The sequence below is a fragment of the Octopus bimaculoides genome, chromosome 1 (genome assembly GCF_046866305.1).
Source record: "Octopus bimaculoides isolate indiv1 chromosome 1, ASM4686630v1, whole genome shotgun sequence".
In the NCBI taxonomy this organism is placed as follows: Eukaryota; Metazoa; Mollusca; class Cephalopoda; order Octopoda; family Octopodidae; genus Octopus; species Octopus bimaculoides.
Genome location: NC_142928.1, coordinates 115831759 through 115845158, shown reverse-complemented (window position 1 = coordinate 115845158; position 13400 = coordinate 115831759). Strand labels below are relative to the sequence as shown.

General features: G+C 35.2%; 1 protein-coding gene across 1 annotated transcript; it reads left to right on the top strand.

The window, feature by feature from the left end:
* The first annotated feature begins 213 nt into the window (after nt 1-213).
* Nucleotides 214-3521, top strand: LOC149137694 (uncharacterized). The gene is made up of 3 exons (XM_089351070.1): nt 214-246; nt 2894-3058; nt 3147-3521. Exons 1-3 carry the CDS (start codon nt 214-216, stop codon nt 3519-3521), a joined length of 573 nt encoding a protein of 190 aa, XP_089207196.1.
* Nucleotides 3522-13400: the final 9879 nt, after the last annotated feature.

Genomic DNA, 13400 nt, shown 5'->3' with positions numbered 1-13400 from the left:
ATGTGATATGGAAAGTGCAGCATTGACGACAAAACATTTATGGAGTAAACGATGGGCTGATTCGACTAAGCGACATGTAATGCGTCCGTTTGGAGAATTCCAGGTCCTAACCTGTCATGGAAAATTGGGGGTGGGGTGTTTGTGATTTTTGAACGCACTGAAAAGCTGTCAGTGGATATACTCTCCTTTCCGGCGGCCGGCCTCGCGTCTAACATGATCCATTGCGTGGTTGACAGTCGAATGAATGTAGGTGTAATGGAGATATTGTATGTAAATGGGTACATTCCGGAAAGGGGCTGCAATGGGAGACGGCAACGGGGAAGTGAACTGTTGAAATGTTGCAGAAGGCGAAGGGTTGACATTGGATTGCTAGTGTGGCTGTAGAATTAGAAACATAAGCTGAGCCTATGCAGTCACATGAGAATATGTAGTAATGAATTACTTTAAAAAGTAAGGCGTAATAGCTTACCACGTGGTTGGTGGGAGTAATTGGAGAATATGCTTTGATATTGAAGTCCATGCAGGAAACTGCTTTGTTGGTGCAGTCTTCGGGTTTGTTGGTATTATGCCAAAATGGAATCTATCTTCACCATTCACTAAGAGCAATGGATACTGGAGTGCATTGAAGGATGTAGTAATTCCTACAAAACCTCTTGGTAAAAAATATTCTTTGTTTTCCCTTGTAGAACAAATGCAAATAGATTTTTTTGCTTCCCACCCTAGAGCAGTCAACGTTTAATCGCTCGTGTGAGAAACATAACTCTTCCAAGTGAAGTTCTACCACAGACAGTGTTTGACCCTGGGATTTATTGATGGACATTGCGAAGCTGATACAAATAGGAAATTGCACTCTTTGGATGTAAAAGGAATTTCTGCTCCCAGTGGAATGAGTGGAATTCTGAGTATGAAAACATCCTCTCCTTTTCCACATTCTGAGAGAATGGTGGCCTCAGTAACAGGTGGCTTCTGTAACACCAGGCGTGTCCCATTGCAAAGTATTGGTGGATCCAAACTCCTCCATAACATTACTGGAGTTCCCACTTTCAGTTTCAGTCTGTGGAGAGGTAGTCCTGGAGGCTCCAATGAATTGAGAAATTTACCACCTCTTCTGGATCTGGGATTGTAACAACTGACTTATAGATGTGAGGACTTCGAGGAAGGTACTGCAACAGCTGTTCATTAATTTTACTTACAGTGGTGTTTTTTGGAGCCAATTGAGATTGTGATAATTTTTTGACCAATGGATGTAAGGGCGACAATCAATTTCTGAAAGTTACTTCACAAAGAGTTACCCGCTTCTTCACATAACCCAGGAACGGGTATTTCCTGCTCCCATGGGGCCCCGTTACTCATTATGTGGAAAAATTCTAAGTCTAAAACCATCTGTGGAACATATGTAATGTATGCTCCCAGTTTGGAGAAAATCAGTTGAAAAATACGGCCGTTATAATCTTTTACACACATACACACACACAGAGATAACGAGGTTTATATATTCTATATGTATGTATGTATGTATGTATGTATATATGTGTGTATATATATATATATATATATATATATATATATATATATATATATATATATATATATATATATATATATATATATATATCCGAAGTGTACAATATTATGCTGCATACTGCACACTTCAAATAATATATCCACTCTATTGACTGATATGCTAATGCATTTTTTCCTGACTTATGAACGCTTAGATGACTTGCATGCGTATATATATATATATATATATATATATATATATATATATATAAAGGTGTTATAATACTATTTCACAGCCATACCAACGATCCAATAATACTAATCGACATATATAAAAAACAGCCATACCAATAATCCAACATACCTCCATCATCAACTGTCGGCGGTGTCAACAGCACTAAAATTAGTGTTGTTTGGGAACAAACAAACCAAAGAAACCACAACTTTCAAACACAGTTACCCAATGTACAACCGTATCGATAAATAAATTCCATAAGTAAATTACAACCCCTCCTAAATACGTGACTAAACAGCGACAACTCTATTAAGTAATTAAAAATTATAATCCCTACCGTCTTCCGTAGTGTAATATAAAAGTAAAGCTTAATAACCACATTATTTCAATCAATATATAGGCAGGATTAGGTCAACTGCTCGAATTGTAATTGCCCGATGGACAACTGCTCGGAAGACAACTGCTCGACGGACAACTCCTGATAGACATCTACCCAATAAATATCTGCCCGAAAGATACTTTCACTTTATCTGTCATTCATTTCACTTTATCTATCATTTGGGCAAATCTTCCTGTCCTCAAAAATTGTATTTTACTTCAGTTTGCTGAAGTAAAAGACTTTCAGGTGTCAAAAGGCCAAGCAACTCTGTTAGCAGTGAAGCTCGTGAAACTTTTTCATCTTAATTTGCATACAATTGTTAGTACCCATGCATTTCATTAAAACTAAAAGTGGAGGTTTGAAGCTCTGCTATAATGGTTACGTCTACGTTAAGAATAAGGACTTGTCATCAGGAAATACGTTCTACGTGAACGCCGCCGACATGACAACTGCAAGGTTAAAATTATACTGCGTGGAGAAGAAATAATTAGCCAGATACGTGCGCACACTCACGCTGCAGATATTCTTCGTCAAGATCTCCTATCTGTACCCGAGGAAATGAAGGAGAAAGCTATTACAATCCAGCAAACTTCACAACAAATTATAAAACAAACTTTACAGAATGTTTCGAAAAAAGTCTCTACTCAACTACCGGCCATGAGCACTATTAAGCGTTCAATCAGAAGATATAAGCAAGTTATATACGCTCCGCATCCCATACCGAGAAAATTGCATGGCATGATTATTCCAGGTAAATACAAAAAACATGAAATGAGGAAAATTTCTTACTTTACGATAATGAATCCAGTGAGAACCGTGTACTTTTGTTTTCTACTGAGAAAAATATGCGACTCTTGCAATTTTCAAGTGATTGGTTTTGCGATGGTACATTCAAAGTAGTGCCAGAACCATTTTACCAACTCTACTCTATTGACTGTTTAGTCTCCAAAAGAACGATTCCTTGGGTCTTTATATTATTGCTTAAATAAACGTCAAACCACCTATGAAGAACTTTTTAGCCAACTTTAGGCTACTAAATCCAGGCTCAATCCAGCTAGTAATCTGATCAATTATGAACAAGCTGCCAAGAATGCAATTGCTGAAATTTTTCCAAGTGCAATTATCAAACGGTGTTTTTTTCACCTCTCTCAAGCAGTTTATCGCAAGGTACAATCAGAGGGATTACAATCGAAACATCAGAGCGATGCTGATTTTGCTCTAAGCATTCACATGATACCAGCTTTGGCTTTTGTGCCAGCAGACAATGTTGAAACAGCATCTGAGCAATTACAAGAAAATTTGTGTCATGAAGCAGATCCAATCATTGATTACTTTGAAGATGCTTTTATCGGTAGAATACGACGGCATAACAGATTTTCTTATTTGTATGTGGAACATGTATGACCGCGTATGGGATGGCATAACCATTTACAGGCGAATATAACATCAAGTCATCCAAATAGCTGGCATTTTCTTCAGTCATTGAAGACGGAACATGCACTTAACGACACGATCATCAACCAATTGCTAGCAGGACATCAGTCTTCACCTCAAAAAGAAAAAAATATCAAAATTTAACGAAAAGAATTACATATTTTGTGGAGAATTATGAAAATCAAGAAGTGATAGATTTTTTTGAGAGGAATAGCTTTTAGTTTTAGTTTATTTTTACTATTTTCCAAATTACATTATTGTTCGTGAAACTGATAAATTATCTGTAAATAATGTTTTTATAAAATTTAATGTCTTTTGTTTTGTTTTGTTAAAGTTTTACCTATGTTTCCACAAATAAAACATAAATTCTATTTTTTGTACTTTTATTTTACCTTTGAAAGAAATTAATTTTTTTATGTTACTCTATGACAACTAAAAGGGTTTAATATAATTTTAGCCTAGTTAATTTTAGTATTTTTATTTTTTAGTTTCAGTTTACTTTAAGATTATCGGGTAATTGTCCATCTGGCAGTTGCATTTGTCGGGCATTTTTCCATCTAGCAGTTGACAGTTGAGCAATTGCCGTCAGGCACTTGGCTGTCGGGCAGTTGTCCGGATACCATTTATACACACACACACACACACACACACACACACACACACACACACACACACACACATATATATATATATATATATATATATATATATATATATATATATATATATATATATACACACGTGCGCGGACGATTGCCACTGAGAAAACTTCCACTGGGATAATTGCCACTCGGAACATTGACCATGTGAGAGAATTACCACTGGGAAAAATTCCCATATGTGAACAATGTCACGGGGAACATTGCTCAGATGTGAGCATGGAATAAACGTTTATTATATGTAGGTCCCTATATCATATTTGCGTATATACACAAAAATACACCCAACAACCCAGTCAATAGCAATTTACTAGTAAACTTGAGCTATGACATGCTTGCTAATTCGAAATGGTTTTGTTTTGCTTTAAAACTGTTCAAGTTAAGATCCATAATGGCACATGTGATAAAAGTGAATGTGGAAATGATATGCTTGTTGATGAATTGCAATGCATGTATCATGGCAAAAATAAGAGTGGCACAATTATTTATTGGGAAAAGATTACACACAAAGGCATCAATAGAGAATAAGAAAGCAAAATTACACACGAAGGCATTAATAGAGAATATTGAAATTTTAAAGTTTGTTAATGAGTATTGTCACTCTGCAACTAAGGATGATCTTGTTTATAAACAACAATACCAGACCGATAATGCATTCTCTCTTTTAATGAAGTATTTTTCCGCACTTGCATTTGTGCCACCCGAATAAGTTATTGAAGTTTTTGAAGAGCTATCAGCGGATGAAAGTATATCATCGGAATTTATCTTTTACTTCGAAATGACTTACATAAGGATATTAAGAGGAAGAAGAAACGACCGATGCTGAGATCAACCTATGTTCGCACTTGCTCTTTGGAATGTTTACAATCGAACTGAACTAGCTTTACCCCGTACCAATAACAGTGTTGAAGCATTTCATAATGTGCTAAATAAATCTGTGAGTAATTCCCACCCTAACCTTTGGAAACTAATCCTTGCATTGAAACAGGAGGAAAGCTTAGCTAAAACTAAGCGTGTTCAATTTAAACGAGATCCTTTCTCGAAAAATAAAAAATATAACATTAATGTACGAATGAAGCGTAATGTTGACATTTATGGAAACACCAATCATAATTTTTTGGATTTTAAGTCTATTGCATATAATATGCACATATTTTAATTAAACTTTTAAATATCTAATGCTTTTTAAATAATCATTAATTGTATTTGAAATTTAAAAAAAAATTCTAAATATTGTAAAGCCTTTTAAATAATTCTTTACTTGTCTTTTTAAATAAGTTAAATTTTCCAAAACAATTCTCAACTTCAATTTCAGTCAGAAGATTATAAGGTGTTTTGAAAAGAAAACCTGAAACCTATATTTAAATTTTAAAACCATGTCGACGAATACCACATAATGTATACACTGTTCTTTTGTATAAAATATTTTGGAATTATTTTACTTTCACAAACCCTCTAAAGTTCTAAATAGAATAAGTGTTTATTGTATGTATTTTTGTGTTATGAACGAATCTGACCTTCAAACCTCTCACAAATATACTACACACATAATAAACGTTTATTCAATTTATAATTGTAGACGGGTGTGAAAGTAAAATTTTACTGAATATTTCCCAGTGGCAATGCTCACATCAGGGCAGTGTTCTCAGTGAGAATATTCACACATGGACAATGTTCCGAGTGGCAGTGTTCCCAGTGGTAATTCTCCCACATGGGCTAATGTTTCGAGCGGCAATTATCCCAATGAAAATTTTTCCAATGAAAATTATCCTAGAACCATATTTATACGACAGGCTTCCTTCAGTTTCCGTCTACCTAATCCACTCACAAGGCTTTGGTAGGCCCGAAGCTATAGAAGATACTTGCTCAAGATGTCACGCAGTGGGACTGAACCAGGAACCATGTAGTTGGTAAGCAAATTTCTTACTACACAGAAATCCCTGACCTATAAGTCAGTTTTCATATTTTCTTGTTATTGTGCAGTGTGCTTACAAAAGCACTTTCTCGCTTCCTCTCCATCTGGATGTAAAATAAGTTGCAGAGTTAATCGATGTAAGAAATGAGATCATCGAGGGATTGGTAAATGTTTCGCTAACTTTGTCGATTGGTCTGATATCAATTCAGGTGTTTTATTGTAATCTGTGAAGGACTGTTTTTTTATGTCGTTCGACTTAGCTATAAATAATGGATTTCAGATATTTCCTGTATTTCATGTTACGATATACAAAATACCCCAGCTTAAAGCTATAGAAGTTGGATATTTGAATTAACATCTTGATTTTAACATTTCACATGACTTATATATCAAAAGCAGCATGTTATTAGAAATGGCAGCTGGTTAATTCCAGTACAACAGGCACACGTCTAAATAAATCAACAGCTTAGAATAATTTCAACATGCTCACATAGAATTTTTTCATGGATAGTTAGAAGGCAAGATGTCGATGAGTGCTGAGAGGAGGTGAAACGAAGAAGTTATCTCCAGACAGGATACCCGTATCGGATACTTGCAGGAAAACGAACTCTGCTATTGACACACAAAAGATAGATGTGCCGTTAACCGATTAGCGGATTAGGAAACAGTTATCAGTATCTTGATGGTATGTTATATTCTTATTAATAGTTGGAAGCAAATAAAATGCTATACGAAATATAACGTGTTGGATATATATATATATATATATATATATATATATATATATATATATATATATATATATATATATATATATATATATATATATATATAATTGCTAAAATAATTTATCTCATTATTTGTATATTGCAATATGATTCAATATTTAAACTACAAACTGACTTCGAAAAACTTATAATTATTCAGAATAATGATTCATCAATATAGAAACGAAATTTTCTTGAACGATCTGCTAACCTATATTATTTGATTCTCAATTACAAAAATATAAGATTATACATACATACATACATACATACATACATACATACATACGTAAATACATGCATACATACATACATACATACATACGTGGTAAGTAGCTTGCTTAACAACCACATGGTTCTGGGTTCAATCCCACTGCGTGGCACCTTGGGTAAGTGTCTTCTACTATAGCCTCGGGTCGACCAAAGCTTTGTGAGTGGATTTGGTAGACGGAAACTGAAAGAATCCCGTCGTATATATATATATATATATATATATATATATATATATATATATAGTCAAAGAGAGTTAGCGGTTGTGAATCCAACCAACTAAGGGATAGTATATATCCAAATATACTGCTGGTAATATACCCAATTATTAATACACAAGTGTTGGTTATTGCGTGGCAAATTGCACTATTGAGCGTAATAAATGGACGAGGGTAAAAAGTGGTTTATCCTTAATTTATACGGCAAGAAGAAAATGGAGGAGATCCAGAGATAGTATGCATCAACTGCTAGGCATTATATTATGTCTATTTATTTATTTTAAACAATTATGAGAATATATATATACATATGGAAAGATTGTGTTTTACATACATAAATAAATACCAGTAATTTCTATAACAATAAAAGAAGAACAGTTTCTTACAGAGGTCACAGTACCCCACATGTTATTTCCATTTTTTCAGTAGTGTTCAGTGGATAAAATTAACGTACTTAGGTGTGCCTCTAGGCTTCATCAGAGAGTTTAGAAGAGGGTCTAAAAAGTTCAGAGGGCTAATATATGTATATATAAACATACATATACACACACTCTCTCTCTCTCTCTCTCACACACACACACACACACACACACACACACACACACACACACACACACATACACACACACACACACACACACACACATATACGCATGCACACACATCCAAAAGAATCAGTTATTAGTAGGTATAGTACAATATTCCTATTAAAGAGTGTATAAGAAGAGAAATAATAAGAGTAAACTGGAAGTAAGCAATAGAGTTTGAGAGTACAGCTTTGTAGAAATGAAAAGGTGTATGAAAGGAGAAATATAGACACACACACACACACACACACACACACACACACACACACACACACATACACACACACACACACACACACACACACATATATATATATATATATATATATATATATATATACATACATATAATATATAGACACACATATTTCATGCGTTAGGAAGACTGGATTCCTGCAGTGGTTCGTATTTTCCTTGCATATAAAAACACAGACATATAAACATACGATATGTTTACAGTTGAGGGCTTGAGAGTATGGTCCACATTACGGGGGTGAAAGTTTCTATTAATAGGTGTGATAGAAGTTGGTATTAAACGTAGTAAAGCTCCAGGTAGTTGCTAAGATACTGTATTAGTTTCCGTTATTTTCCGGTCAACAAGTTGCTGAACCCCTGTGTGTAGTGGAGAGGGGGGTTATACATATATGTAGGTATGCATGTGTGTACACGCACACACACACACATTTGGTTTCAAGCAAGTTCAGGAAAGCTCACCGCTGTCATCCAGGCGAAGCGTGCTGCACTACTCGAACATAAACATCGCTCCAACCAGGAAACCAAACAAATATAAAGAAACACAAGAAGCAAAACCCACAAAACATCCAGATGCTGTGCAAATGACTATTGATTACAGTTTTGCAAAAGTATTTGACACATCATTTGATACACGTGACATGATTGAAGGGATTAAGAATGCAATCATACCAACTATGAACGAAACAACACCACTGAAAATCGTAAAAGGCGAAACCCTCGAAGATAGAAGTAAGCAGATGGAAAGATGGGTAGGGTATTGTTTCAAACTCTATTCCACAGAAAACAGTATCTCGTTCAATGTGCTGAACATCGTAGAACATCTTCTAATGATGTAGGAACTAGATGCATGGCTATTTTCCCATTATCAAAGCATTGGAATTGGATAACACTTCATCAAAAGCCATCAAGTGGGCAAAGAGAATCCTGTTGCGCTACCTCTACAAACTGCTGCGCTAATGCTGGAAAAGAACGGTGATACGGGGTATGAGAGACTAAAATATAGTTACTCTGCAAGAACAAAGTTTCAATGCGGCTTCAGGTCAGAACGCACCATAACCGACATGATCTTTTCCCTTTGACCACTACAAATAAAATGCAGAAAGCAAAGACTACTGGCCTTGACCTCAGGAATGCCTTTGAACCTGTAAATACAAATGACATATTCAAAATCATTGTTAGTCTTGGATGCTACCCGCGATTAGTCATAATTTATCAGTCATTTTGTACAAACATGCAAGGTGTCCCTTCCTCAGAATCCTTCAGCATTCGCAGTGGGGTGAAACAAAGTTATATGCTTTCCCCTGCTGTTTAATGTCTTCTTTGCTGTCACGTACGCATTTGGATTATTAACGGAGGGTGTTTACATTCCCGGAAAGTGCTTAGTCTGAACTAACTGAAGACAAAAACTAAACTCATATAACTATAACTGATCAGAACTATAACTCATCAGAAACATAATTTTCGCAGATGATGTGGTACTAGCAACACATTCGGGGGAGCAACTGCAACGCCGCATAGTCTCGGCTTCGACTTGATCGTGTCTGAAGAAGATATAAATGCTGGGTGAAGATGTTGAGCACTTGTCTATCATTACCATCAACAACTGCGAGCTGAAGGTACTTCATGTGTTTATATACCTCGGTTTCACCACCAAGAACAACCTCTCTGTACAGTCTGGGATCAACAGACTGGAAGAATAACATCAACATTAGCTCGACTTACAACGACAGTCTGAGAAAGCAACAAGCTACCAGCACACGTCAAGCTCGCAGTCTACAGGGCTCACGTCCATAACCCACTGCTTTATGGCAGTGGGACTTGGAACATCTACTTCAGACAAGCGCGATGTCTAAATGTCAGCCACCTACGAAGCTTGAAACGGATAATAAACATTAAGTGAAGACAGCGAAAATGAGATTGCGTATTTGTGCCCGAGCGCAGATTCACAGTCTACTCATCCTACCCCAACAACATCTCCGCTGGCTGGACCATGTACGCTGAATGTCAGATGGGAGCATTTTGAAACACCTGGAGCGTGGTGAACCGAGAAATATTAAGTCTCGTTACGTCAACATCCAAAAATGCAAGAACATTGTTGATGATTGCTCCCGCTGGTTGCTAGAACTAGAAGAGGGTCTAAAAATATGCGAGAGGCGGGTGCGGCTTGCCGATGAAAAAAAGAAAATGAGTTGAAAAAACAGCACCTTCGAATGCTGTCAGTACAGCCAGAGCTGTCACTCACACGTAAGTCTCTATAGTCAAAATAGAAGTTTCTCTGCCAACTATTCCAGAGTAGATCCATAGTCTTGCGAGACATATACGGTTATGTGCGTATGTGCGTGTGTATGTGTGTGTTTGTGTGTGTGGGTGGGTGCGTGTGTGTGGGTGGGTGTGCGCGCGCGCGTATGTGAAAAAGAAATGAAAATGAGCTAAGAAAGTGATCATGCTGGAAGTGCAGAAAGGCTTTAAAAATTTTATCCTGTATGGCATTTGATATAATCTTATTTCAGTGTTAGTCATCATAAATGTGTTCTACCATTTTTTTTGTATGTCTAAGCATCTCATTCTGCTGGAGACAAGGTAGACCAACTGTTGTGCTAATGACTCCCTTTTATAGCAGAAAGTTTCCCTATGTCTCCAGCAAATGTAATTGTCTTTTCTAAGTTGCAAATCCATTTTGGAGAATTTTTGAATTTTTGATCTTTTTTCATTATCCTCCCTTTTCATATATATATATATATATATATATATATATATATATATATATATATATATATATATATATGTGTGGTGTTCTCGTCTACGTTTGTTTGCAATGTCCTGTACCCAGATATGCACCTATACATACAGGTGGATGTCGGTATGCACATACCTGTACGTATATATGCATATACTCATTTACTTTTGTTTATATATATATATATATATATATATATATATATATATATCAATGACGAACAACGGTATATTAAACACATGATAAAATTCTTAATTTGTTTGAAATAATCTCTGCTGCGTGAGAGATTTGAACAATCGCTTGGTTGCAATTAGCTCCATCCCGATATGAGATGGTCCTATTTGCAACTAGGTTAGAAGGTTTCAATCTATCAACGCTTATACTGAGTTCTAACAACACCATCATTTGACTGCATATGAGTAAATACCACGTGCGAGCATTTAAGTAAGAAAGAAAAAATGCATAAATATTAAAAACACAAAAGAAAAACATAGTTTTAAATTTTCTGATTTCTATTCTCAGTTGTGCAACAAGACAGTGGAATAGGGATTCTAATATTACTTGGTTTTCATGAGGGACTTGCATAAGTCAGAGAATAGACTGAGTTAAGTGGAAGTAGGGGAGCGGTATATTCTGAGAATATTTCTGATAAAGATGCAGAATGAGAACAAGGTTGAAAAAAGTTTCAGTTTGAAATGCGATAGGCAAGAAAAATAGATGGCTAAAACGTTGACTATAACAAGCAGGCTTTGAATTCTGTATTATATATATAAAGCAGAATATTTTGGTGGATTATAAATTGTGAAAGGGCAAACACCCTTAATAATGTATCATTTTTTGCTTTATCAAACAGTAGCTGCTTTTACTTGGTCAGCCATCATATTTTTTTTACAGGGAATTTTGTTTCGGCTGAATATGGATATTGATTTATTTTTATGGCTTTGAATTATTTTTGCGTTGTTGTTATTTTTGTGTTGTATTCAAGGATGTTGAGAAATTATTCAACCACATCATCAACACAAAAATGATTCAACATCTCCAATGGAAACAAACTTGCCGCAATACAATGCTTCTTATCCACCCAAAATTCTTCTGCGACCGCTAAACAAAGTTACAGAAGCTGTGGTTTGATTAACTCAAATCTGAACAGTATTAACAAAAATTACCTACAATGAATGCTTGGAGAAAATATTTTAAAATCTTGTTTTCTTTGCATTAAAAACAATACAAAATGACCTCTAGTTTCGGCATTAAGAGAAGCATGCTCCTATTTGTCGGTTTACTTTCGATTTAATGGGCTTTCAGCATTAACAAGCAGACACTCCGTTACAATCGAGTGAGTTGCTTCTACACATGTATGTGTGCGTGCATGTGTGTACACATGTATATATAAATCTATGCATCCTTATGTGTGTGTGTTTGTATATATAGATAGATATATAGTAATGTATAAGATTTTTCAGATCACATTTGGAAAATTCGTCCCAAATTCAATGAAATATGAATATTTTCTTAATTTTACATATTTACTTAGTGCAAATCTTAACTCAGTAGTTTTAATACCCAATTCCACATATCATGCCTTTATTTCAATTTTTTTTCCAGAGAGAGAGAGAAGAGAGAGAGAGAGAGAGAGAGAGAGAGAGAGAGAGAGAGAGAGAGAGAGAGATACGTTATATAATGAAATTCGATCTGCCATTATAAATGCAAATACAAACTCCTCACTTCTATACAAATATGCACAGATCTAAATCAGTAAAAGAGATGTAATAGATGAAATGTAACATTACAACCCTGCGCAAAAAATTTCTTACTATATATGCGAATGCCACTATATAGTTATCTGTTTAATTATATGCCTAACTCACAATGGTTAGAGAATGAATAAGAAATTTTCTCATGAAACCATAGAAATATACATGTACATTATTTATAGATACTCTACACCTACCTACCTACCTACCTACTTAGATGCAGACATACATACATGTAAACATACGTATATATATATATGTACATACATATATATATATATATATATATATATATATATATATATATATATATATATATATATATATATATATATATTTGTGTGTGTGTGTGTGTGTGTGTCTGACCACATCACGTTGAAATCATCGTTTCTTGTCCGACACCCGAAGTTAAGCAACGTCGAGCCAATTTAGTACTTAAGATAGATGAACGCTTGGGGAACCTATGTAATGTAAATATCTTCATGGTGGCCCTCCAGCATGACCACAGCCGCATAGCTGAAACGAATAAAAAAATTCATAAATATATCTACACACACACACACACATACTCATATATATCATACATACATATACAAGGTGCATTCAAAAAGTATCCGACATTATTTTTCCCCGCCAAAACTGATGCTGCGTTGGCAAAATCCTTTGGGTGAGAGATGATGTACAGAT

Bases quoted from the DNA above. Each gene is read 5' to 3' on its own strand.
- LOC149137694 (XM_089351070.1), top strand. From the start codon at position 214: ATGATCCATTGCGTGGTTGACAGTCGAATGAAT. The intron at 247-2,893 runs GTAGGTGTAATG...ACATGAAATGAG, and splicing joins TGGTTGACAGTCGAATGAAT to GAAAATTTCTTACTTTACGA. The intron at 3,059-3,146 runs GTCTCCAAAAGA...AGCCAACTTTAG, and splicing joins TCTACTCTATTGACTGTTTA to GCTACTAAATCCAGGCTCAA.